The sequence below is a fragment of the Numenius arquata genome, chromosome 8 (genome assembly GCF_964106895.1).
Source record: "Numenius arquata chromosome 8, bNumArq3.hap1.1, whole genome shotgun sequence".
Taxonomy (NCBI): domain Eukaryota; kingdom Metazoa; phylum Chordata; class Aves; order Charadriiformes; family Scolopacidae; genus Numenius; species Numenius arquata.
The window spans coordinates 30,418,327-30,444,963 of NC_133583.1; the positions used below are offsets into that span (position 1 = coordinate 30,418,327).

Here is a 26,637-nt window from a genome sequence, read left to right on the forward strand (position 1 = left end):
GCATAAATCCAGCATTATGCACTCTCAAGGATAAGAATCGTATCATCTGAAAATAGGAATCTCTTACGGACAATTAAAAAAGGAAGAACTAATTCACTTGCCATCTGCAGCGAAGATCTCCTGAGATTTTTTTCCCTGTGAGGAGACAAAAACTGAAGAGTAGCAGAGATCCTATTGTCTTATCTGAAAACTAGCTCTGGGGCAGAATGCTTTGTTTAGCAATAAAAAAATGAGTGTGCTTCTCCAAAACTCTGTTACTTCTCTTAATTGAGTACCAATTTGTTCACACGGTTTTCTAGCAGCAGGGATGAAAGACAAGAGCTGTTGGTTCCTCAATGCTGCCACTTGGCCAACAATAAGCTGATTTTGACTAATGTCAGTAGTTCCCCAGGTCAAACGTGACAGTGTTATGACAAGGCAAACACACTGCAGGACAGAGAGCAGAAGGACATGTAAAAAACCCAAAGCTGCAGATGAAATGCCTTTTATTGCTCCGCTTTTTCTGGAAGAAAGCCTCCTTTTTGCTCCCACTTCACACGGTGCCTTCGAGGTCTTATAGGAAAGCAATTCAGTGGACAGAAAGCAGATGCATTTAATGGCAGTGAGGCAGAGGGGAACAAGGAAGCCTGCTTGTGGGTAAAGCGGAGAAGCCGGACAGAAAAATTCTATGATTTAGTGAAGTTGTTGCAACAGGTGAGCACCTGTCCACAGAAGAGTGAGTTCTGGATAGAATTTTCTTCCCCCTCCCCTTATTGACCAAAGAAAGGTCACCATCACAGCGACAATATACAAACAAAAGAGAAAATACTTTTGCAGACGGGACGTGAAGGAGAAAACCAGTTGAATCTCAGTAAAATAGTCCCTCAGACTAAACGGTCCTTTCTCTTGCAGACCTGAATGTCTTCCTACTTGCAGAGGCTACCAGCACACTTCCTGCTGTTGAGTGATGCTTAAATGTCAGGAAGAAACAGAATAGCGGTGGTATTTCAGAATTCTGCTGCTTTTCTTCTACATTTGTGACTCCCAATAACGACACCCTAGCAGCCCCTTCTTTTTCTAAAGCTGACCTAGCAAAAATGCAGCAGCACAAAGTAAGATCACAGTCAGACACCCACAGCTTCAGTGAAGGACTGAATAAACACAGCATAGAGTTAGAAATTGCCCTCAAGGCAAACTCAGCCTAGTATTATGTTATGATTATGCTTCTCTCAAAAGCTTCATGCAATTTTGGGTACTCTTGTGGTCACAAATCACAGAGTCCTTCATGTGAAAACTAGTAACACTGTTAACAGCAGCCACAATCACCTTAAAAGGATTAATAGCACAAAGTTAAGTTACAGCATCTCCTTCTGACAGAAGGAAGCAACAGACAGACATGTTTAATTAACAAGCTGCCAGCAGAGTCATTTTTGGACTTCAAGTACGTACAAAGGATCATGGCAAAATAGCTCTTGCTATCCGTGGCTTCAGAGCACGATGGTTAGCCTGCACCTATATCCAGAATTTCAAAACAGCTACACGGATGTAGGTCCGTTCATAACTTTGAAAATACAGCACACTGCACACTTTGCACTTTTGAGCTTAAATAGAAGCACCGCCATGTGCTTCATCATCAGAGCACACATCAGAGAGTCTTTCCCAACCCACAGAAATATCAATTTTTCTTCTGAGTTCCCCCCTAATCCCTACATACCGCCATCTCCACACTCCTTGCTGCCACAACATCTTTGGGTTTTGCATCTTTGGTTCCAATGTAGGAGCCGATGGTGTCACAGGACCAGGGAGAGTACTGGCTGTAGTCATTTCCTTTGTATTTCCCAGCTACCTTCAGGTCTTCATCCAAGTACTGTACAAAAACAAAAATCTGGTTCTGTAAGTGAAGGGAAGAAGCAGCTTCACAGACACCACTACTTAGTTCAACAGCAGTGAGCTTGCAGAAAAACACCACCAGGATTATTTTTTTTATCAGATACATAATCATTTGGAATTGGGCCACAGCAAGCATGAAATGTGTAAAATTCTGATCACCTGGCTACACTCCCAGTGCTGACCGTTCACTTGGCCAGTATGAAAGTGATATTTTGACCTTGGTTAAAAAGATAAACCTCTCGTAAGCTGTTACTTAATTCTAAACATGTCAGGAGCAAATGAAACAAAGTCCAGTGGCCATGAAGACTGACTACTTCAGTTAATGATGGCTCAAAACTATTTCTCTTGGTTGCACCAGAAGCAGATAGCTTAGGATCAGTGGCAGATCAGAGAATCAACAGCCAATTGAGAGATTGGAGACTGCACTAAAAGGGCTTCCCACCTCACCTGGAGCACAAAAATTTAACCCCACAGCACTGTACTGACGTGCCGACACTGTACTGTTCTAATTTTCTTGTTGTCTTCAGCTAGAGCACACACAAACTCCCAAGTATTTTCTAAACATGACAGTAAGTCACATTTTTGTCAAAATATGCTTACCTCCTCTGAATGAAAAGGATGAGGCAAGGTTGGTGATGGTGCAAAAGGAGGTGGAGAAATCACCTTCCTCTCTTCTAGCTGGGCCATGATCTCTTTCCTTCGTCGGTGAAGTTCGTCAAGGCTGGGATGAGGCTGAAATGAAGCCAGAAATAATGTTACAAATCTTCTGAAGCATTAATGCACAGTTAGTAATTTAAAAAATGTTGTTTACCTAAACAAAATGACAACCATATACTGTAAGAAAAGGAAAATGCTGTGAATAGACAGTATTGTTACAATAATAAGTGATGATCACTTTGTTAAAGTCTGTCTGTTAACTTTCACGTTTAATATAGAACATCTATGTTCCTACACTAGCCAGAGTGTTAGTTCAATGCACCCCAAAGGTAGGGAACGTTATTTGCCTAAAACTGATTAGATCCTAAACTAACCCAGCGTTTCTACCTTTAAGACTACTAATCTTTTAACTCGCAGGTAGCTCAACATGACTCTGTGTTCCAACTTGGCAAAGTTTCCACTGGAACACGTTCCAGCATGGCAAGTCCCCATTTCAGTCACATGGGTAGGCAGTAGAAATCTACATATGATAACCTACTCACAGTTAGTTTGCATTTATTATTCATTTTGCAATAGAATTAAATATCCCACAAATGTGTCAAACTCAAAACTGATAAATCTATAAGCTATGTTAAAAATGCTTCCTGGACTCAGCAATACGATTCAGAGCCTTTAATCTGAATGATAACTACATAAGTACAACTACTCTACAGGACTCAATTCCAGCTGGTGATTTACCAAAACAAGTTTGTACCCTTCTACTAGGAAGACCCTCCAGTTTGCAATCTTAAAGTAGAGAAAATTTGGAAGAGTAGGATTTTAGGTTCCTTTATCGAGGGATGTATGTTTATTTATTTATTTATTTAGGCACAGAGATGGTCAGTCACAGATGGGCAGTACAAGAACACACACATAATTATTTGCACACATGCTTTTCTGCTTTGAGTGCTAAGTAGCAGCCCGCTCTTTTACATATTAACATCATTACAACTGCAGACTTGACCAGTAACTAAACTGCCTTCAAGTTTTTGATCACCTTTATCAAACGTACCTCTTCTTAAAGTTCGAACTTCTAATTCCTCACAAAAAACATAACCTTACTGCAAAAAAAAAATAATTATCAACTTCTGAGGTAGTTCATATTTTCTCTCTCAAACGACTACAAAAATGCAATATAAAAACCATACCCTGTGGCACGAAGGTCTAATCTGACTGAGATGTGGAGCCACTGGGCAATAACCCTCTGTTTGCTGGTATCTGTCTCTGGATTCAGGTACATAGGAAGGTACAGCTGCTTGTGGAATTTCAATGGGTACAGGGCTTCCTCGGACAATCTCCTCCCGCTGGTATGGCTGGACAGGGGGATAGACACGACGGCTGTCGTAGTGCGGTGGGTATATGGGTTGTCCCATAGGAGGATACTGCTGTGGTTGCGTGTACTGTGGGCTGACCACACGATCCTGAAGGTAGGGTGGGTAATGGTCTAAATAAGGCGGACCAGGTTCAGGAGCTGATGGAGGAGGTCGGACAAAGCGAGACATGGACTGAGGTGGATAGTAAACTCCTGAAATAAGGAAAGAGGGAAAAACACAAAACACAGGAAACTTATCACAACTGTTCACAAAAACAGATTGTTTCAAACACTCCAGACTACAAGTATCATGAAGAGAAAGGTATAATTAAATTCCCATTTGTTGTTTGCCCCCACTATCTAACCAATATTTCTACTCAATAATTAACCACAGCAAACCTTGAAGAAGCAAAAACTGACCCAAAGCTCACGTGACACAGTTTAATTATCTAAGTAAGATACCAGCAAGGTGTAAAGGTTACAGTAGCTGGAGAAGAGGTGGTGAGACTGATCACACCACAGGTACCACAGAAGTCCTGCTAGCATTCCAAATAGAAATAATTCACTAGAATGTCTCTGCAGGCTGATATGAATGCTTTTAGCTAGACAAGACCTAGAAAGTAAACTGAAGATTAGCCTGTACATCTTTACTCGCACTACTAAAATTCAATTTGTCCCAACATATCAAAGCCATCACCTATGTAAAGAAACTTGGAGTAATTAGAACTTAAAGTTATCTAAAGATTTGCTCTACCTCTTGTATAGTAGACAGAAATTTCAGTACTGTGAATCACCAAATACTTCTAAGATCACACCTCCCAGTTACATGAAGATTTTAGTAACCTATCTGGGATCTCTGGATCATTAAAAAATATGCATGAATACGTGCACATCATTAACAATGTGTGCATCAAATTTTGTAGACAACTCAGATCTTCATTTGCATACAATAATCAAATGTAGGCTTTCTTCATTTTCAAAACTGCTCTGCAGCTTTCTAAAAAAATGGTTCCCCCTTCCCTTTTCCTTTCTAGAGCTTTTTCTTCTTCTTTCTACTTCTTTTGGTCTTTCACTCCTTATTTTTCTTTCATATTAACTTCACTTTATGCCATTTCTCTCTCTAATCTTTCATTGCATAAGAATCACTCTCATCTTTATATATAGACATACCTTTTCTTTTTAATCCCCTCCTATGTTATCTTTCTTTCTCCACTCAGTCTCTTTATACTTAGAACTTTTCCTCTTCCTTTTTTACGATGTTTTCATTTTTGTGCCCAGCCCTTCTCTAATTTCACTTGCCTCTACCTATTACATGCATGTGCAGACATTTCTGAAACACCCGTAGACTTTTCATTAAGGATACAAGTACTTTCACCCCTCAAGCAGAAACCCCTCTGCTAGTTAAGCTTTATTTCCATCTTCCCCGAGTCAAATTGAATTAAGGTTTACCATATTATATCCCTTACCTAGCCCAGTTTGGAAGAACTGAAGAAAGAAGGATTTGCTACGCTGGATGGATACAAACCTCTATTTTCACTTGCATGAAAGTCCTCAGTCAAGACATAAAAAGCCTGCTAACCTCCATTCTATTATGCCCTCAGCACATTACTGCCTGTAGTCCAGGCAATACTCAAGAGACCTCCAACTTAAGAGCTTAAGTAAACACCAAAGGGGAAGAAAGAATAAAACCAACACCAAGATAAAAGATAAAGAGCTTGGTCTCAAACTTACCTTGTTGGTAGGGTGCTGGCTCAAACGGTGGGGCTGCTCCTCTAGGATCTTGATAAAACATATCTGCTTGCTGAGTATTATACAACTGAGACCCTCGTGGTACCATTTGCAACTGCTTGGTGACAGACACTGAAGGCAGATCTGTTGGTGCCCGAGCAGGCACAGGATGAGGGTTCACTGGTAAGGCAGAAATGGAGCTCTTGGGGACAGACTCCAGTCTGAAAAGCAGAAAGATGACACTGCTCATTAAGGCCTGATACAGCACACTGTACTTTAAAACACTGCTCTTTGTCTATATTCCACCTTCTGAATGCTTACATCACCTTCTCCAACTAAAATATAAGCAAACAGGGAAGTAAAGCAGTTCAGAGTTTCAGCTTTAGTTTTCTACTCCACTGTTTAATCACTTAAAAAACACCCAACACCAAAACCAAACCCAAACTGTTCTGTTTCTTTTCTAGCAAATGGGTTTACTTTTTTTCTACTGCATATTTACACACATGACACTTTGAATAACAGTTAGGAAGACCCGTACAAGTCAGGAGGGGATCCAGGGGCACTGCTACTCAGATGGTCCATCTTCCCTGGCTTCAGAGCGGTTTCGTAACCGGAGTCTGTTCCTCGAGAAATAAGTTGCGTCACCGTGCTGCCTGTTGACACAATTCCATTTGGCAGAGCAGAAGTTTTCCTATTGGGCAAGTCCACTCCCCCTTCCTCCGAGAGGATAGCTCCTGAAGGTAGGCCCACCTCATTCAGCTGGCCCAAGGAGGCACTCAGGGGTCTTCTGGGAACCAGACGCTTGTTCATTTTACGGAATCTTCAGCAAAAAGAAACCACACATCAAAAATTGAAACAAAAAAATAAAAGGAGTTGCATTTTCACGATTTTTTCAAACACAGATGCTAATGAAATCTTCAAGTTTAAATTCAAGCTTCCTAAAGGCTTGTGAGAAATTTATTATGAATATCTGTTAAGACTACAACTTCACTGCTATTTGAACTGTTAACAGCAGTTTCAATCACAAGAACAAGGATGGATTTTTAATGACAAGTACACCAGGAACTCATAGCTAAGCTTCACACACCAAATCTAAAAATCTTATTTCCTGTACATATATGCATTTCAACTGTCCAGAAGAAAACCAAAACCAAACATCACATAAAATACTACCTACAGCAACAGAAGCTTCAGAATAAGAATCACAGACTATTCAAGCCTATTTTACTCAGAGAAGAAACTAATAGCAGAAAATTATAGTGACAGAAGATGAACAGATTCCCTTATGCACCGTTGGTCCAACAATAAACCAAACCAAACCTTTATTGCCATGTGAATCATAGAATAGTTTGGGTTGGAAGGGACCTTTAAAGGTCATCTAGTCCAACCCCCCTGCAATAAGCAGGGACATCTTCAACTAGATCAGGTTGCTCAGAGCCCCATCTATAGCTGAGATAGCTTTAAAGCACAGTTTGTTAAGATCTATGTTACTATACCAATATGCAGCTTACACTGTTTGCATCGTTTGGTTAAGTGATTGCAGAAATAAAAACTCTATGAACATACTGTAATTCCAAAAACTTAACTGCTTCTGATAAATCTGAATAAACACAAGCCTTTTAATGGACGTTCCACAAAAACAAGGAGACTGACAGTACTGGACCAACGAAGAGAGCAAATTCCAGAGTGAACATCCTGCCATTAGCTCAGATACCAGAACGCAAGTGAGAGGGCATATTTGTAGGCCCGAGTGTTCCTGCTGTTTATATTGCAGAACAATAGGCCATTTCCTATGCAAGAAGGTTTCAACAGGGTCGATGCCAACACTTTCATATCGTATCTAACAAGTAAAGTGAGCTGGTAACACAGACCAGGAAGGTACATGCATTATTGTAGAAAAAAAAAAATGGGGCAGTTTTACTCTATTATTTAATTTTTAGATAATCTTTATGTTTGCCCACAGGCACAATATTAACAACAATGCAACAGAGGAAAGTAAGTTTTTTGTTGCTGTGAGTTTTTGCTGTTGTGGTCATTTCAGTTTTTAGATATGCAGACAAAGTGTAACATTGCTAGGTAGATTTGAGCTGTTCATCTGTAAGAGTTCATTGATTATCTTCTAGCCCCTTCCTAACTCCCCATCAACACCCCAATTTCCTGGCTGGATTAATCTCTACCCATGTAATTAAACTATAAATTCAAGCTACATAGTGTTGACAGTGGGCATCACTCAGAATGCATTAAAAGGGAGTAAACAAAGCAGGGTATCATTCTTGCCTATGCACACTGGGTCTTTGTCTCTTGCCGAGAGGGGAATCAGCTGCTGTTTAAGCAAGTCTAGATTATAATTTGCTATCTAAGGCCTTGCCACACACATCCCCATTAACCTTCTTGCAATCTTAAAGCTATATAGAGAGAGACAGGAACTACACAGCAACAGCAACGCTTATTATTCATACTAAACTTTTTTATAAGGAGGAACACAAATGCAGTATCTACTCAAAGGAATTAAGCAAAGATAAATGGTACAAGGAAGAACTGGAACTCAAAGTTCCCCAACCACCTACAGAAACTGCTGCAACCTGAAATAGAACAAGCATTCACTGCACCCCACAACGATATTATTACTAAGGCATACAAGCCAGTCTGGATAAAATAGGCATCTTCCACCTACAAAGCTGACAAACAGTCCTTCTTGATACATACAACTAGTTCAGAGGCACTGACTCACCACCTTCATTAACCATCCAAACCAGCACTACCAATCTCCATTTTCTTAACACCAAAAGAAAAGGGGGAAAACCCCAACTGTTTCTGCAGAAGGTAAGTATCAAAGTCCTATTCTCTGTTCATTTGAATAACTGCCTTTGTCATTCTAACACCACATGCTTTGCTCTTTTTCTTCCTGTTGTCAATGCATTGCATGCTGGCTATACGGCCAACGACCTGCCATATTAGTGCTTCAAGTTTTAGATTTTTAAGGGGGGGGGGGGGAAGACTGTAATACCATTTCCAAATCTTTGGAGCTTTCATCTGATTTAAAAAAAAAAACAAACAAACGCCTTTTCTCTAAAGAAGTGAATGATTTTAGTCTAAAAAACAAGTAAGAAGTGATATACACTACATAAATAAATACAATGTATTTTAACTCTTAAATAATCCATTTTAACTTAAAAAAAAAAAGTAAAACAACCTTCAGAACAGCAGCAGCTTGCTCTTGGATAACTGGGTGTCCCCCTCTAAATCTATAATTAATGTAACTTATTCACAGCACACTTCATACGACCAATATTTTTTAACTCTTCAACAAGAGTACCCCTGCATCTGGAAAGCTGCCAGCAACCTACTTTTCACACCTGAATATAAAGGCAGGATGAGAAATACACACAAATAAACCACCATAATGGATGCAGTCAAACAGCATGTTTAGTCACACTTAAGGAATAAGAAAAACAGCCCACCTCCAAAATCTCCAATAACGCTCGTGTAAACAAACTTTCAGAGCTGCATTACTACTGAACAAAGCAAAATATCCTATATTTAAGAACAAACAGTTCCAAAATCTAAGAGGTGTCTGTTAGAAGTTTTTCCACATTATTTCTTGCTAATGTAACAGATAAGTTATGCCTCCTCTCCTCATTCCTAGATATGATAAACAACTCTTATGTTTAAGGTGAAACAAAGATTGGACTGATTTCTACCGTAAGAGATACACTTACTTTTCTAGCTCCTCCTGTGAATGTGCAAAGGTGCAGCTGGCCCCTCGGGGGCATCCTCCTCTCTGTTTCATGTCTCGGCACATGTATGTCTTATACTTGCTGTGCTGAGGAGGCTGACAAGGTTAAAAAAAACAACAGGTGAGATACCTGAAAATAAGTGCACTTAACCGAAAGTCAAACCTATCCTCTTATTAAAAGGCCTGATGTTTGACTGTTGACAATTCCTTCAATTTAAATGTTCCAGAAGTACCTAATGTGAAATAGATGACAGGAGCAGTATTCATGTTTGGTTGTTCAACAGAACTAATAGATTCAAGAGTAGGTATTTTGACAACTAAGCCACTATCAGGTTTTTAGAACATTTTTATTCAAATTCTTTACTGAAGCACGACTGGATGGCAGCTGTGTTTCAGGAAACAGTTAAGTGGACAAAAGTGATGTAGGCTGAAAAAAATAACCATGCTCAATCAGAAATTGCCAAATACTCATCAAACTTTGCGGTAGATGGAAAATAAATACAATTTAGTTACTTTTCCCTTGCTTTCTGCTATCTCAAAATGGCACTTGAGTATCCCTTTGATCTCTATGAGAGTTATTTTTTATCCAGTTCCCTTTTACTCCCCTTTGGACTAAAACCCTCTTCACTATCTACAATAATTATCTCCATCAATAGTTGAGGATGCAATCTTACTCCTACACAGATCAGCAGGGTAGGGTATGGGTTGTCTTTTTCTTACTTAAGTTTTCCAAGAAACAACCACTTACTGCAGTCTTGCTGTCCCCACATAGGTCCATTTGCCAATCTCTCTAAATACATTGACAGAAGGCCAGAGGTGGTCTCAAAGACATTTAAGTTCCTACAGTTTTTATGGCAGAATTAAATCAGAGGGCAGAAATACCCTATCAGAGTTCCCACTGAGGGAAAGGTCTGTAAAATTAAACTCTTGCTCTCTGGGAAACTCAGCCAAAAAGTGTAGATCTGTAAGAAGTCATCTGCAAACTGATTATTTTGGAGAGGGAGGGGGTGAGGGACGGATGACATCTACTCTATTGAAAACAGGATTTAGGCAGGGTGTACATAAGCTGCACAGCCCTCTGCTGGCCACTGCTGCCAGCCAGCAAAACTCTGCTCTATACTCAGCGGATGTCCCCTTTCCCATGTGGGAGGCTTTGGGTTCCCTTCCAAGCAGCACAGCATGTACTAGGGTCTAGGCAATGGCCTCACCAGAACAAAACCCCTCACTGTTTTTCCCACCGCTATTTCCACTTATGTATTCCTACGGCTTTCCTTTTGCTGGTAACTGCTCATTAGGCATCCCAGTGAATGCAAAAAGGTAAAACAGCAGAAATAATTCACTAATTTTGCCTTTTTTTTTTTTTTTTTTTTCTTTTTGGCAGAGATAACCTTTTCTACTAGTTTAGCTCCCTGAACCAGCTCTCCAAGAGGATCAGTGCCAAAGCAGGGGAGGGGGCGGGAATGTGTGACAGGCAGCTCTGTCTTTCAGCAGCAGTGAGCATTTATATCAACTTAGCTATACAACGGAATGAGATCAAAGGAACACTTGACAAGATAACTATGAGATAAGGTAATATATATATATATTTGGCAACACCATTTCATTTCTGAAACAAAAGTTTTCTTTCAGGAACTTGGATAATACTTTTATATGAAGTCTTTCCAATCTTTAAACTTCACAAACCATTAAGCACAAGAATCATTTCTTTATCACAGAGACAAGTGGCTGGAATGTGTCACATTAAAACAAACCCAAGAAAATCCCCACAGATCATAGTGCCAGGCACCCCGACTTCTCTTCCCTACCCTCTAGTCATGAGAGATGTTTATTCACTTCTCTAAGCTTGCAGCTGGATCAGTCACTTTTCATCTTAGTGAACTGTGCAAATTAACAAAACAGATACTGCAGGGTGTGTGTGTGTGTGTTGTTTTGGGTTTGGATTTTTTCCTTTCTTGTGTCTTCTTTGATAACTATGACACAGCAGTGATATTTTGAATCAGCTCCTCAAACCAAATCCCTCCAGATGATATTAGTAAATCTTTACTATAGGACACGGCCAATAAAATTTAGGGAAAAGCATTTTTGAAATGATTTAGCTTTTACCTGTTGCTGATCTGTTCCTTTCTTGCTGTGATTTTGGATATAGTCAACTAAGCCATGAACCACAGTCCTCACAGCAACTAGTCCATTTTCCAGTTGTTCCCATGTCGGAGGTGGAGCATCTATTGCATTGACAACAAACAGGGAATATAAAAAAAGTCAGAAGGATTTTTCAGTATAAAGACTCCATTATTATAATAAAGTATCACTTCACTAGACAACCAAAAGGATTTTATCAGAAATGCGTGTCATTAGATAAAAAGCGTTCAGCACGTTAATTCAGGGATATGTACCACTTAAAGAATAAAACTACCTATAGACTCAAGATTGAACCATGCACAAAACACCAAATAAGTCAGCAAGACTATTACTAAATTATTTCCTTTTACCAAAACTTTCATATCCCACAAAACCTCTAAAGTATATGCATCATACAAACTCTACACATAATGAAAAAAATCAGGCTGAAAATCCTTCTTTGCATTCAGAGTCCTGTAGGCAATATCACTGTATAAATAGCATCATCACTGGCCTAGATCATGCTGGCACAGCCACTGAATAGCAACAGAAATTGATGCCTCTCACGTGGAAAAACGTCACAAGGCAAATCTATGTATCAGACCACCATCTAACACACAGCAACATGAATTGTACAGTCCTAATTGTATAGGGGCACTTGTTCTTTCAAGCCAATTTACTTTTCTAATAATTTAGTCTGTTCCAGCAGATGACACTCCCACTACGTGCCTACACATTCTGCTGCAAAACACAGGACCTCAAAGTGCTTCATTAAGCACCTTTCAAGTTCTTTAGCACAATTACATTCTATTCCCCTCACAAGGGCTAAATTCTTCCAGAAGTGCTTCAACATACCTATAGAAGAGCAGGGAAGCAACTCAACAGCACAGAAGAGAAACATCAAGATCAGACTCGCATACTGAAACTGAGCAAGGCTATTAGTGATTCCACTTTCTGCATCAGTCTTTGGCTATCAAATTTGCAGTACACACGCAGTTTTGTCCCTGACTTGTTACAGTATGAAAGATTTGGGAAGAAAGCACTGCATCTCCTATAACCGTAAAGTAAAACTGTTCCTCATTTGGAAGGTAAGTTTATTCGTTTATACAAACAGAAACTGAGAGCTACAGCTTTTCATCTCCTGAAGTCATAGTTCAGGCCTTCTCACTATTTTGATACTGATTTTACAAATACTAACAGGTATAAAAGAAAACTTCAGCCATGAGCGCTCTCCATTCTGTCTCTTCCCTCCTCCCTCAGATGGTCCATCCTCTCAGTGCTGTTGACTTTTTCAACAACTTCCATCTTTCTCTCCTCTGTCAACAGCTTAGACTTTATTTCCCAATTACATTCTTTGCAAGTAACTTCCCTTTCCCAGACTTTCACACCTTTGCAGAATTACATATTACCAAGAAAAATTCTAAATTCCCTAGGGTAAGAAATCCGTCTTGTCTAGACTGATTTTTGCCCAGCTTCTGTTTACCCAATCTATCAAAATTCTACCTTGGAATCCAAACCACAGAAGATGCCTTATGATTTTAAGATGCTTCTAAAAGAGTCTTCCGAGTGCAATGTCTGCAGGCTAGAGACCTCAGATCAAAAACTAATACATAGAATTTCTAGAACAAAGAAAAATATATACAATTTTTAGATTAGTTAAGGGAAGTCCTCAATAGATTTAAGTATTTACAAACAAGGGGAAGTCTTCAAGAAAAGAAATTATTTGCTCTGGTAAAGAACTGGAGAGAAAAAGGTATCTCAGAGTGACAGCTAAGGCTCTGCATTAAGCACAGCAGTTCTCTCAATCTTCCTGTTGCTTTGTAAATCCGGTTTTGAATAGCAGCATGTGTACTAAAAAAGGGAAAAGGAGGAAGCAAAGACTGCTGCCACTCCCCACAGTTATCATTGCCCAATATAAAGTATACACCACGTAACCTCACAGGATTATATGTATTGAACATCCATATCCACGCTCACCCACGCTCACTGTCAAACAAGGCAGTTCTCTTCAGTGAAGTGGTGAAATCATTCCGGCCGTACTTTGGAATCTACTTTAGCTTCAGAATAGTTCAGTTCCTCACACAGATTACTGCTGCTCCCAGGCTGGTTATGAACACCACTCAAGTTAAACACTTAACAAACACTTAAGTTTATGAGTTCGGGGATGTTTCCTTCCACTTGTTGAACACGTTCCAATCCTTCAACAGTGTTAAGCTCCCCCTGCTAAACTGGAAGTTAAAGGTTTTTATAAACATCTAGAATTACCTGGACTGGGATCAATATTTGCCAGGAGCTCTAGGTGAGGTCGAAGACGATTCAGGTTAGCTGGATCTCCAGTCCTCTGAAGAGCAATAGTTAATTCCTGAACACTCTGTGCAAATGAGGCTGGGGTCTGCAACTTAAAAAAATTACAATAATTAACTTTCTACAGGCAAAGCAATCCTCAACATTTCAGACGGTTGCTCCACAAGCTCACAAGAGCTGTCTTCCAAAACTGGAGGAAAATGTTTTTCACACAAGCCCATTTCATCACCTTCTATTAAATGCCTTCTCCAACATTAAGAACACACAATTCTTTGACCTTGCAGGTTAAAATACAGCTCTGAACAGACAAAACGAAGACTGGTATTATTTCTAGCAACGTAATCTATTACTTCTCTGTGCTGGCACCCAGAAAAAAATACAGAGTATCAGAAACCATTTAGTTTAGATTTCTGAAGAGTCTAGTATCTCCAATCCCCAAAGCAATAGGTTTGCACCCTGCTTTAAACTGAGCACAGACGACATTAAAGAACAAAGTAGTTGAAGGATAAAGATTCATTAGGTTACAAATGTATATTCTAATTATTTAGGCCATAATGAAATAACAGGGCAAATAATTAACGGGTGAGTACACACAGGCACAATTTGTAAGTTCATGTTACAAGCATTTAAATCCACTACAGTTGCAAACAAGATAGACTGAGCTGATTTTAGGTGGCTTTACCTTGTCAATGATAGACTGCATGTGGGATTTGTGAGACTGGTCTCCGTATAACAGTGAGGACCACTGATCTGGTGCAATGCGTAAACCTGCTTCCATAGCTATTTGAACTATCTGGGAATCGTGTTCCCTTCTCAGAGCTTCATAAGTCCGAAATTCCTCCTTCAGTTGCATCAGGGAGGAATCCTCATCTCGCTTTGTCACCTAGTGGGGAGAAACGAGACAAATACAATTAAGCAGGATAAAGGCAGAGATTACGCAAAGTCCAACGCAAAAGAAATCTTTAGTCAGCAACAAAGTTCCTCCTCCCAAACTAAACTGAAGTATGACACTATGCAGCTAACACTAGTCCTACTAAAATAACATGCTCTTGTTAGGTCTTCATACAGGGAAACCTCTATGAAATTGACACCAAACATAATTTACTCAGGCTCTGACCCAGATACTGGTGGAAGTCTCCTACTTCCTAAACAACTTTACAGCATTTTTACAGCATGAGTTTACACCTTACTTCTCCAATCAAGGTATTTTGTTTGTATTGCAGAATTTTGTTTGAGGGTACAATTAGCAGCAACAAAGCATTCTTCTCATTTAGCGAAAGCGGATGACATTTAAGTTGAGCACCCAGGAATGGATCATGAACTGCTGTAAAGTACAATAGGCAGCTTAAGTTCTCTCTCTATACCTCTGATATCCAAGAGCCTCTTATATCTGTTTCTAACCATACCACTACTCAATTAACAGAACTGGGGATTTTCCAGCTTTGAGCCTCTTCTAAGGAGATAAGCTATACTAACTTATTGGTTTTGTTATTGTGCTTCTATTACACCTGGACAGAGTAAAAACCTAGTTTTACAGACTAAAGTTTCAGCCTACATTGCCATCATAGCTGCACGACAAAGAACTCTCCAAACACGTGGGACTTACTAAGTAATACTTTCTATAACCACACATATTTTTAGGCACACTTAATATTGCAGGACAATGAAAATTGAAAATGAAAAAACAACAGTTTTCATAGCATTATGAAATCTCCAAGCAGAATTGTCTTCGTACCTTAAAGCATGAGGCTCTGTAAAGAAGCTGGACAACATGCCCAATGCTAGTTTTAGAAGCCTGAGGAAATCGCGGCTCCAGCCTCTGAACCACAAAGAGAACCAAGACCTTCCGTGACAATGCAGATCCATCTTCCAGAGCCAGCAGAACCAGCTTTAAAGCCTCCTCTTGCATTGCTGGTGGGAAGGAATGTCCAAAGAAAAAAGACAAAAGATGAGAGAAGACTGAGAATGAATTTCTGCAGAGTTTCTTGTTTCCCTACACGTGGAAGACCAGCTACAAAACTCCCCCAACACACACGCACACACACACACACACACGCACACGGAAGCTGAGCAAGAAGGGAGGGAAAAGAGGGAAGGAGCACTTCCAGATTCCCAGACTGTGACTGGGGAAATAGGACTTCTTGATTATTTTTTTTTTTTAATTAATATTTGTTCTATATTGGGTATCAAATGATACTTCTTTGTTCCTGTTTATACATCTCTCGACTATTAATGTAAGAGTTTTCCAAGTGGATTGTCTATGTCTCACACCTGTATCAGCAGAAAAAGCTGACAGGCTGAAAAAGGGCAAGGTTGGTTCCCATGCAGGTAAAAGAGCAATTAGTGCTCACACGAATAAATTAGGTGCTGTAGCACTGCATATTTTACTAGGTAACAAGCCTCTCTCTTCCCTGCAGTAGTGCAAAAGTCATAATTCCAAAGTTAGTCTTCCTTCCTTTGTTTCAGTGGGGAAAAGCTGCTTTGCTTTTTTTTGTTTCAAGAATTTAGCTTCATAATTCAAGGCATTTTTGTTGGTCCTCAACAAGCAAAGTCTACATTTCCAGCAAAGAGACTTTATTAATTTTAAGCAAAATTGATTGATTTAGTATTCTATGAAAAGGAATCAAACTTCTAAGTATGGAACATTTTAAAAATGTATACCCCCCCCACAACTGCTTAGTATCTTTATTACCCTAGAGAAGGAAAAGAAGCCATGTCCAGTCACTTCTACTAGCCTTATTTTCCTACAAGGGTCTTTTCTTCAAAGAACAGCAAGTAAGAAACTAATTTTATCTTACCACAAGAACAGAAGGACACGTTATTCTGAATTTTATAGAAGACCTGCAAAAGCACTAAAAATGCTACAAAATCCATGACAATAGCCCAATAGATATATTGCTAATTCTGAAGACCTACTATTAAGAAATTAAGCCCTTGCCTAATAAAATCACTCAGACAATTTGACATCCATTTATCAATCCTCCTCAATCCTGAATTACTTCTAGTATAGAAGTAGTACGGTGAGGTTACCTACCTGGTCCAAGGAACTGGCACCCTCTGGCTCTCACCGCAGCCCAGAGGTTGGAAGAGAGCTGCTGAGGATTTTGATGCTGAAGAATGAGCTCTGTGACTGTTCTTTCACCAAGCGACCGTGCTGCACGCATGGCTCTGATCCGCCCTTCTTCCTCCACTAGCTGGCAATGAACTAATGTCACAAGTTTCCTTTGCATGGGACGACTTAGCACGCTCTGAGTAGTACTGTTAAGACCCACACCTTCAACACAAAATGAAGCAGAAAATAGATAAATAAAATGAACTACCTCAAATCTCCTCCTCTTATGCCAGCGTTCAACCACTGTAGTGTAGAAGTGCAAACCCAGTTCTCCTGATATCCACTTTGTTATACAGAAAATTAGAGAAGACATATCAGAATTTCATTTTTGTCTGTTTTACTCAGCATTAAAAGCCAAGAGTTCCTGGGAACCAGCTTTCCCACAGGTTTAAATCTTATGACTGACTGGTTTGGTTCTCTAAGAAGGTGGAACCTCTAATGAATTCTCTCCCCATGTTGGAATTCTGTCCTGCACCCTCCCATACGGATTTCCCAGGTGTCTCCTTGAGCATAGAATCACACTGCAGTCTTTCATGGGCTTCAGGGATCACTGCCGCCTTTGGTATTTGTCCACTTTCACAAGACATTTAGTCTTTTTATCTATATCTGATATCTCCACTGATTTGTCCTAGCCAAACTGAACTGTCTGGGTGACGTTTAATTATGTGCAAAACCTGTGATTCACAAACGTGCTGGGAGCCGCTGAAACCAGGTTAAAGGAAGAAGTGACTCGCTAGACATAGGGCTGCCATACTGAGTTTGTTTCACAGACAGAGCTTGTTCATTGGGCCACTACTACTCAGAGCAACGCTGCTGTCACACTGGAGTAGTTGGAGAAGCTTGAGACAGCTTTTTGCAACAATTCTTTTTTGAAAACCTGGTGCCCATGATGCTCAACTCTACTGCTTGGGCTGACAGATTTTCCACATCCACCATATGTAAGATAGATAAAATCCATACTCCTGGACCTACTGCAGTTTTGCTCAATTAGAATTACTCAGATTGACCCAGCTTTTGTATAAGATCTTGTACAAACAGAATATTACTTATTTCTCTTATATATATATATCCTGTATGCAGTAACGTTCTCATTTCAGTTAATTCCTCCTCCACAACAAGCAGTCATCTCAAAACAAAGCCGAACTCAAAAAAAAAAAAAGCAGAATTATTTTTACTTAGTCTGCAGAGGTCAACTCAACTTCCTAAGTTTATCTCAACTTACTATACTGCGGCCAAATGCCTCGGCCTTTTTTCAGTATTATCTTTGACAAAATGACTTTAAGTTCCCCCCTCCCACTACGTGAAGACATAACATTAATGCTTAAGAAAGTTGGTTCAATTTGTTTCTAAACAAGATCAATATCCATTTTTCAAACAGACTAACTAGTCATTTGGATAATTTGTTTGCATCTTATTTCTTTCCAGCTTTCATTTTCAAAGGAAACAATGCAGGAACTACCTCTCGCGCTGCTGAGTGGTTTGAGGTACAATGCTAATTCTTCCACACATTTCTTGCCCTCCTCATAATGCTTGGTATCTTCAGCTCCACTACATAAAGTAATTGGCTGCTGCTCAGGAACCTGAAAGGAGATTACATGTACATCTATAATGAATATGCAAAAATAAGTGGCAGCCATGCTTACAAGCACCACATCAAGCTTGTTAATATCAAGCATTTCCTGTTTTGTTCCCCTTCTGTGTGTTTGTTTTTTTTTTTTTCTATATTAGTAAGCATTTTTTCAGCTTGTTTAACAAACAAATAGCATCAAGAGAGTCAGGAAAAATGAAGGCAAAAAAAAGTAAAAAATTTATGGTTAGAATACTACTTCTATTTAGTGGCTGGCAGGAATTAGAAGCAGAGACTTACTCCATGACAAAAAAATATTGCATGAGAAACATGGCATTTCTTATAACTATAAAATTGGCTGAAATAACACACATATTGAGACAACCCCAAAGCTGGCTGGCCAAAAAACCCAACCAAACAAATAGATCAGAACAAATCAGACAACAAACCCTGGTTTGCAGGTAAGTACAGATTCATATCTAGGGCCTCAGCTCTAAAATCATCTGGGGATAAGTGATAGGAGTTATTTGGATTAGCGGGATAAAGACTTAGCAGCAAATATACTAGGACACCCTTGAAACATATTCTCACTAGACCCAATTATCAAGCGGCAAGATCAAGTTATCCTACACAGTACATATAAACGCAAGTATTAATCTGTCAAGGCCAGTCACATTCTTGGGTTGTTTTGCTTTTGTGGTTTTGGTTTTTGTTGGGTTTTTGTTTTTTTTTTTTTTTGATTGTGGCATTTATTTCTTCATCTAGGCAGTCACTAGAAATCAGGATTTTTCAAAGACATGTTGGAAACACCCTCCTCCCAAGCTGTAATTTTGTTTTTGCTTTCCTCCAGTTAAATTCTCAAAGCTTTCAACAAATTTGGGGGTGCAGTATAGCACTGTAGTAATGTTTCTCAAAATCACTATTCAACAACCAATTCAACATATGACAGTATAATGAACTGGAATTTCCTATAAGACTAAAACACAAGCATTTTTTGCATACGCTACCGAAGTGCAAACAGATCTCAGACTTCAACTTGTATTTCCAAATCAATCACTACCCCACTGGCAGCAAGAGCATGCTAATCCCAATAGCTTCTTACAGGGACCAACCCAGGCCCTCAATCTAAAAGCAAAAGCCTTTAATGCTCGAGTTAAAGACAGCTACAAACCTGCTATACCTTCATGTGCAACCCAGCCATGGGTAGCATTATGATGGCAGCAGCAAATAAAAGCAGTGAATATACATAAAATATACACATACGCATATATGGTTGCCACCACCAATGTGGACAGGAGCTTTCCTATCAATTTTCATAGAAAGCAAACCATTTCAATCATAAGATCACACTTCTACAGATTTAGACAACTACGCGTGGTAAGTTGCTCGTTTGACACACATTGCAAAATAAAAAGTTACTAGCTATGCAACTCTTGCTTGTAGAAGTAGATGACAAAATAAAAAAGATCTTGGAGTGTAACCTATTAGCTGCAAGTAAGAGAGTTGATACCACCCCAAAACTAATGTAATGAAGACCGGACACCTCCTTTTTTACTCTTAGTGAAGGAAAAAACAAAACCAAGTTTAATCACACCAAGGTTAGTGTAGATGCTTTTCACAGACTGCAGTTAACTTGTGAAGTTGGGGGGGGGGGGGGGGAGGAAGGTTTTGTTTTGTTTTAATTTTTAGGATGAAGTAGCATTTGTTTGGGCTGTTTTGGTTTGGTTTTTTTGTTGTTGGTTTTTGTTGTTGGTTTTTTTGTGTGTAAGCAAGAAAGTTATCAGCAAAAGGAGATTTTGTAACTGTATTTTACAGTGGTCAGCCATAACTGTTGCAAGGGCAACAGCTTCAGCTGGACTGTTTCCTCAGAATTTGGGAAACAAGTATTAACACCTTCAATGTTTGCTTTCACGTTAAGAGAATACTCCACCTCCTTTTCAAAGGCACTGCCATTTTAGCAGCCTGCTTCTGTCTGGGAAGTTATACCAGCAGAACTTGCTTATTGATCAAACAACGCGCATCTCATGCATTTGTGCCAAGACAGAGACTACAGTGTCTCTTCCCTATTTACTGCTGTAATATATTTTGTGCAAATTCCTATTTACTCCTGCAAGCATTCAGTCTGGCGCTGGTGACAACCTGAAATACAACTAGAGCATTGCAACAGCCAGCAGACAAAGCGGGCTTGGAACTGACATGGGACAGGAAGCTGTGTTCAGCTGTGGATTTCCATCTTGAATTAAGGCAGGTTTAGCACACATTCACAGCAGCGGGTTGGAATGCCAGACACAGCACAACTCCACCGGCGAGACACAAGGACTATCTAGGCAACTAACAGAAAGCTTCCCCCTCCCCCAGGAAAAAGCTGGCACAGAAAAAATTCCCAAGAGTTAATCAAGCTATGCAATATTGTATCTGCCTATCATTCCCATTTCTTCTCTTTGCAAACGATGCTTCAGTGTAAAAATCTAAAAGCTGTGCACAACTGTACTTCTTGCAAACTGAGCCTGAAAGAGGTTAGTTTAACTTTCATCTTAAGCTGGAACAAGTGTAGTATTGAACAATAAAACAAGATGCTTATTTTGTGCTTTTAGGAGTCTTCAGGACCAGAGAACGTATTTCTCCCCACCCACATTTCATCTTCATTCACGTGATACATCTCACAGTAAAACTTACAAATAATTTGCCCTTTTGCTGGTTCTAGTATATGCACTTCTAAGACTTTTAAAAATATTTTAGGGTTAGAACGATTCTAAAAAACAGCATCTACCAAGAGAAAAATTATAAAACCATGATTCATAAAAGTCACAGAAGATCTGAATTTTAATTTTGGCTCTGTTGTGGAATTGCTGAGGGACAACTGAGAAATAATACAACTTCAAAGCATTTCCACTTCCCCTTTGCAAAACAGCCTTTCAATAGCATGCAGGACCCTATGGTCACTTCTGTTTACAATCCCTCTTGAGTGCCTCAAAATAGATGCCCCGCAGAGCGAGTTCATTATTTTAATCCTCATTCAATATTCCGTTCTCTCAGACACCACACCCTTATCACAGTTTTCGCTGCAAATATATTTACATAATGTAATATACACCTCCCAAGGGGGACTAGAACAAGACAGGAAAAATAAATCTCGGCTGTTTAATTACTTTAAATTTGTGATCGTTCTGTGCGCATCTGCCTTGGCAATGACTGCGAATATTCTGGCAGTGGAATGTCACCCATCAGCATGACTACTTATGGCTGTGGGAAAAGGCAGGTTATGACGGCATGAGGAAGGGGACCGGAAAAGAATGCTAAAGCATCATCTCATACCAGGCAGCAATTTTGAATTGGTGATTTAAGTATAAATTGATGAAGGATGTCGGCCTGAGTTGTCACTAATTACCATTAGACATCTAATTGCACAGAATGAGAACACGCTAAACGGACCAAACCCCTTTTTGTCTGGTTTGAAAACTGTTTTCCTCCATGTTTTTTCCCCCGCGAATGGATGATTTGCTTCCTGCCAAAAAAACCAACCCCAAACCAAACCAAAACCAAACCGAAACAAAGAACCCCAACAAATAAAAACCCCAAACCAGAACAACAAAAACCAAAGCCTACTGTCTTCAGTTCCTCAAAAGTTTGCACTAAGGACAACTTCTTCACAGATAATTCCTCTTCTGTGACACCTCATTTCACCAAAAATTACAATACAGTATTAAATGTGCCACTAATATCTCTGCAATTGTAATCTTCCCCTTTTGAAAGGGCCATGCTTTAAGATCACTCCACCCGTTCTCTCCTCATATACATGATTCCATTGCCTAATGCCTAGAATGATATTTATCATGTCCAGCAGGAGGCTATGAAAGAAATTAAAGCACCACAGGAATTTTTGTCACTTCACGTCACCTGTTTGGAATGTGCACACTGCTGTTTCATGTGTTAAAAAAAAACAGGAGGGAAGAGATTAGATGACAGATCCATGATTATGCACCTTCAAAACACTGGCCTGGTGAATGTTTAAAATAGTTGCATATAGTAAGTAATACGTGGATGCTCGAATAGTTAAAATTCAAAACCTTATTCCCCTAGAAACTGGCTTAAGGGATTTCTTTACACAAGAAGTTCAAAAAGCAAGCTATCCCACGAATGCCTTTTTGGTTTGTGTCCAAGGCCATCATGCCTCCCTTCCCTCACAATATGTTTAGCTCCTGCGCAGGTGCTCCGCAATTCCCAGCTCTCCCAGGAATAATAATTCTCATCTTCCCTTTATAATTCCTTCTTGCTGCCATCATCTTCTGTGGCTGAACTTACCTGTATGTGGGCTGAATTGCCCGACTACTGCCTTCCAGAATAGACCCTGTAATCACTTTTGATGTGTACCATGCTAGAGTGGGGGAGCAGGAATTTGTGTCTCTGCAACAGTTAATTTTCACATCAAGGGTGGCTACAACCTGGGCAACAGGTTTTATTTTTGACAAGGGTTGGGAAGAGGGAAAACCGAAAAACAGCCTGTAATTCAAGTAAGAAACCAACTCTTTTCACCATTAAAGTGATGAAACCTACAGAGAGAGATAATGCTACTGTCAGAGAAATAGGTTACTGCTTCCCCAGGTGCCTGTCTGACAAATTTAGTACATCTTCCCCAGAAGTACAGTCCTGCTTATTTCATGTATTGTGCCTGTGTGAAAGCCAACAACCGTGACTTGCCCTGGAATCCTGTCATTGCTGCCAGTCACAGTAGAATAGATTTGTTTCTTCAAACTGCCTGGTCTCCTCCTCTGCCTCCAGCAAAAAAGCACTCAGCACTCATAAATGTGTGAACTTCCCAGAAGCCTCTCTAAAAGGAAAAGAACAAACTGCTTTTCTACCCCCGCTTTGATAAAAGCTTTAATTGTGTTGTACTGTATTTCCTTTAAAATGAAATTTGTTTGGTTTTTTTTTTAATTTATCATTTAAAAATAGAAGTATTACACATCTCCATGGACTCAGGCTAGGGGCTTGTTGGAGATTAGGGGACGTTAATGACACATACACCCTCCTGAAACTAAACCAAGAAGTGGAACAAGAAAACAGTCTTTGTTCATTAAAGCTGTTGGTACTACTCATGCTCTGTAAACTGGCTTGCTGCTCACAGATCATTTTTGTTGATATGTACCAAAGACAGCCCACCTTCTTAATGGGATAGAGTTCAAAATTACTGTAGTATCTCTAAAGTACTCTTTTTTTGTCCTTAACCAAGACTTTTTCTGTATAGAGATAAAAAAATGGCCTTAGAGAGACTAGCGGAAAATAGCAACTGCTTCCCTGTCCTTCACAGCAAAGTAGTACATAATTCCTTTTACTCCATAATCTGGTAAACACTACTACAGGTGCCAGGAAGGAAAAAGGAAAGAAGAGAAAGGAGGGTGAGTTATACTGATTTCATTCACATGCTCATTGAAATTAGGAGCTGGAGGGGGAGGTGGTGCAAGTTTCTCTTAAGGGGAAAGTTTGTCAGTAATAAAAACACAGCTAAGATCAGGGATTGTTGTTTAGTTAACAGAACACAGCGAGTAGCATATGCTGAGGAATGAGTGGCAAATAAGGGGAAGGGAATACTGTCTCTTTTCGTGGCATTTGCAGCTTTAAGGTCACCGTGAAAAAAGGTCCTACGTATCTTAATAACATTAAAATTTAAGATTCGAAAAGGAGCACAAAATTATGTTATTAGTTCAATGTCAGAACCTAGACTTCAGAGCACTCTCAAGACAGATACAATAAAGCTGTTCTTCCTGCTTCATAACTCACGCACATATGGATGAGGAAACTCTGGTTGACTAACTAGCAAAACCAGAATAAAATTCTGAATTACCTGCAGCAGAGGCAGGGTAATTTTCCATCTAATTCCAGAGGATCTTGTTTTTACAGAAATTTTAATTCGGGCAAGTATCAAGTTAAAGCTATCAAATAGCCTCTCAGAAAGCTTAACAAGTGCACACAAAACAACCGAAAAAAAAGCAGGAGGAGAAAGACATTTATCAAAAACATGCACATTTGGATACAGCTGGAACTATTCTAGAAACTCCAGAGAGTTTCTAGAGTTTCTTCCTCCAGAGAGGAAGGAAGATGACATAAGGGAGAAAAAGAATTACAATACTTATTTATGGGATCATCCACAGATTCCACACCGCTTTGAAGCTCTTCAAAGATGGCGGCATACACGTATGACAGAAATGGAAGCACAGTCTCATCACTCTCTCCTGCAGAGCAGGATGAGTCACTTAGCACAGCCAGAAACACAACTCAATTTTAAAACTTCTGAAATACACCACATTTAAACTTCTATGCTATACACCACAAAAGAACAACAAATTAGCCACATAACTTGATAAACCAAATGAAAAAAGAAGTGGCAAAACCACATCTGGATAAAATGCATCTAATAAAAAGCATCGTAAGAACATCTTTATTTCCTCCACACCTTTTAAAGTTCCTCCACAACATAGCTCTTTTCTTTTCCCTGAGCTATGGATCTCATTGAATTTTCTGCTACCTCTAACTCAGCTGAGCCCAGACACAGAAGCAGAACAGAACAAAACAATAACCCCTCTCAGATAACTGCATCCCATCTACGCTTTTATTCCTCACCCCTAAGTTAGGCATGATTGTCCTTCCTGCCCCTAAGCCCACAATCCTGCCCAGCCTTGGGAGGTACGGGTCACAGGAAACTCCCAGTGATCTAACCATGATAAGCTTATGCCAATTTAAGACTGCACTGCAACTGAACAGGCGATCCTGCTTTCCACACATCCCTACTCCTCTCCTGAGGCTGCTGTCAGTACCAGTAACGCTGCAGTACTGATCCCCATCGGATCACTGGTTCAGCTGACCTCACGAGTACCCATTCCAGCAGAACAGAGTGTCTCGGGCAGGCTCCCCCCATTCACCTATATGGATTTCGATTAATATGTCAACTCAGGAAATTACATTTCCAGAGCACAGTTTCAAATAAAACATAAGGCAGTATAAAGGCTGCTACCAGAGGGGTCTGTCCCACTTCCCTTACTCCCCGCTCCTTCTTCCAGAGCAACTGATCACAAGTCTATACGGTGAATAGGGTAAAGCAAGTAACACAGAAGAAGAACGGCTTCCCACCAGACAAGCTCACTGATCCAGTTCATCCTTTTGGGAGAGCACAGTTAGATACAAGTTAGGGAAAAAGGAAGCGAAGAGAATCAGCCCTTTCTGGTGACCGTCCATGGTTATACTAAATCAGATGCAACACAAACTCACAGTCAGCAACCGGCAGAAGCAAGATTTTAACTGCTGTTCCAGGCACCTCTACTACAGCATGTCAAAGGTCTAAAACCTGTATTCGTCAAAGTCAGTCTACAAAAAGGTAGATGTCGACACACCATTAAGACAGAATCATATTCTTTATTCATAAATTGTCCATGTAAAAGAAAGAAGGAAAACAACATAGAAACAGATGTAAAAAAAAAAAAAGCGCCAATACCTGAGCACCCACTAGTTGCAGCAAGGCTGAGTTCACAGGAAGGAGTTCAATGTCTGTATTAATAGTGGTCTGGTCAAAAGGGCATGCCTTACGGTGGAGCTTGTTGAGGCACATCTTGCAGACGGTGTGGCCGCAACCCAAGCTGATGGGCTTCCGGATTGTTTCGTCGAAGGTCTGTGTGCAAATTGGGCAGGAGAGAAAATCCGTCCATTGTGGAGCTTGTACAGGCATTGCTTCAGGAGTTAATTGACAAGACAAAAATCTAAAGCACAGATTCCACTGGAATCAAAATCTTTGAAAAAAAAGTCTGTTTGTTTTTAAATATCTTCTGTAAGTACAGACAGTCAGCACATAGTGTGAAACATAACCTAGAAGAAAACAGAAACAGAGAGTTAGCATTCTCTACTGGAACTGGCACGTGAAATCCTTTGTGCTAGGTAAATACTACTTGTAGAAGTACAGCTGAGCTAGAAGTGCAGTTCTGACATTAACAGAGGACTGAGTCATGACTTTCTTTAATTCCAGCTAGTCTCTGACACTGGAAAAGGCACTTAAAACTGTTTTTGTTGCTATGCAGCTTTCAAAAAAACCCCAAAACCAAAAAAAAAACCAAACCCAGATAGCTGTCTCATTGAAGATGTAAGACTAATTAGCTTTTGGTTTTTATGTTATCTTTTTTCTTTACAAATGAGCCAATTAACATCAACTA

General features: G+C 39.8%; 1 protein-coding gene across 3 annotated transcripts in view; it reads right to left on the reverse strand.

The window, feature by feature from the left end:
* The window catches only part of RC3H1 (ring finger and CCCH-type domains 1), a 33,701-nt gene extending 7,405 nt beyond the window's left edge, over positions 1-26,296 (reverse strand). Inside the window, exons 1-13 of one of the 3 annotated variants that reach the window (XM_074152748.1) lie at positions 25,929-26,296; positions 18,335-18,455; positions 16,798-17,037; positions 15,499-15,674; positions 14,446-14,646; positions 13,725-13,857; positions 11,445-11,563; positions 9,325-9,437; positions 6,144-6,425; positions 5,609-5,826; positions 3,714-4,090; positions 2,470-2,601; positions 1,694-1,846 (exon numbers count right to left, since the gene is read on the reverse strand). In XM_074152748.1, the coding sequence (XP_074008849.1) occupies positions 1,694-1,846; positions 2,470-2,601; positions 3,714-4,090; positions 5,609-5,826; positions 6,144-6,425; positions 9,325-9,437; positions 11,445-11,563; positions 13,725-13,857; positions 14,446-14,646; positions 15,499-15,674; positions 16,798-17,037; positions 18,335-18,455; positions 25,929-26,159 (2,496 nt within the window). In that variant the 5' untranslated portion in view covers positions 26,160-26,296. Of the gene's footprint in view, positions 1-1,693; positions 1,865-2,469; positions 2,602-3,713; positions 4,091-5,608; positions 5,827-6,143; positions 6,426-9,324; positions 9,438-11,444; positions 11,564-13,724; positions 13,858-14,445; positions 14,647-15,498; positions 15,675-16,797; positions 17,038-18,334; positions 18,456-25,928 lie in introns of all 3 variants that reach the window. The other 2 variants (XM_074152747.1, XM_074152746.1) reach the window with 2 other exon arrangements.
* Between the last annotated feature and the right edge of the window lie 341 nt (positions 26,297-26,637).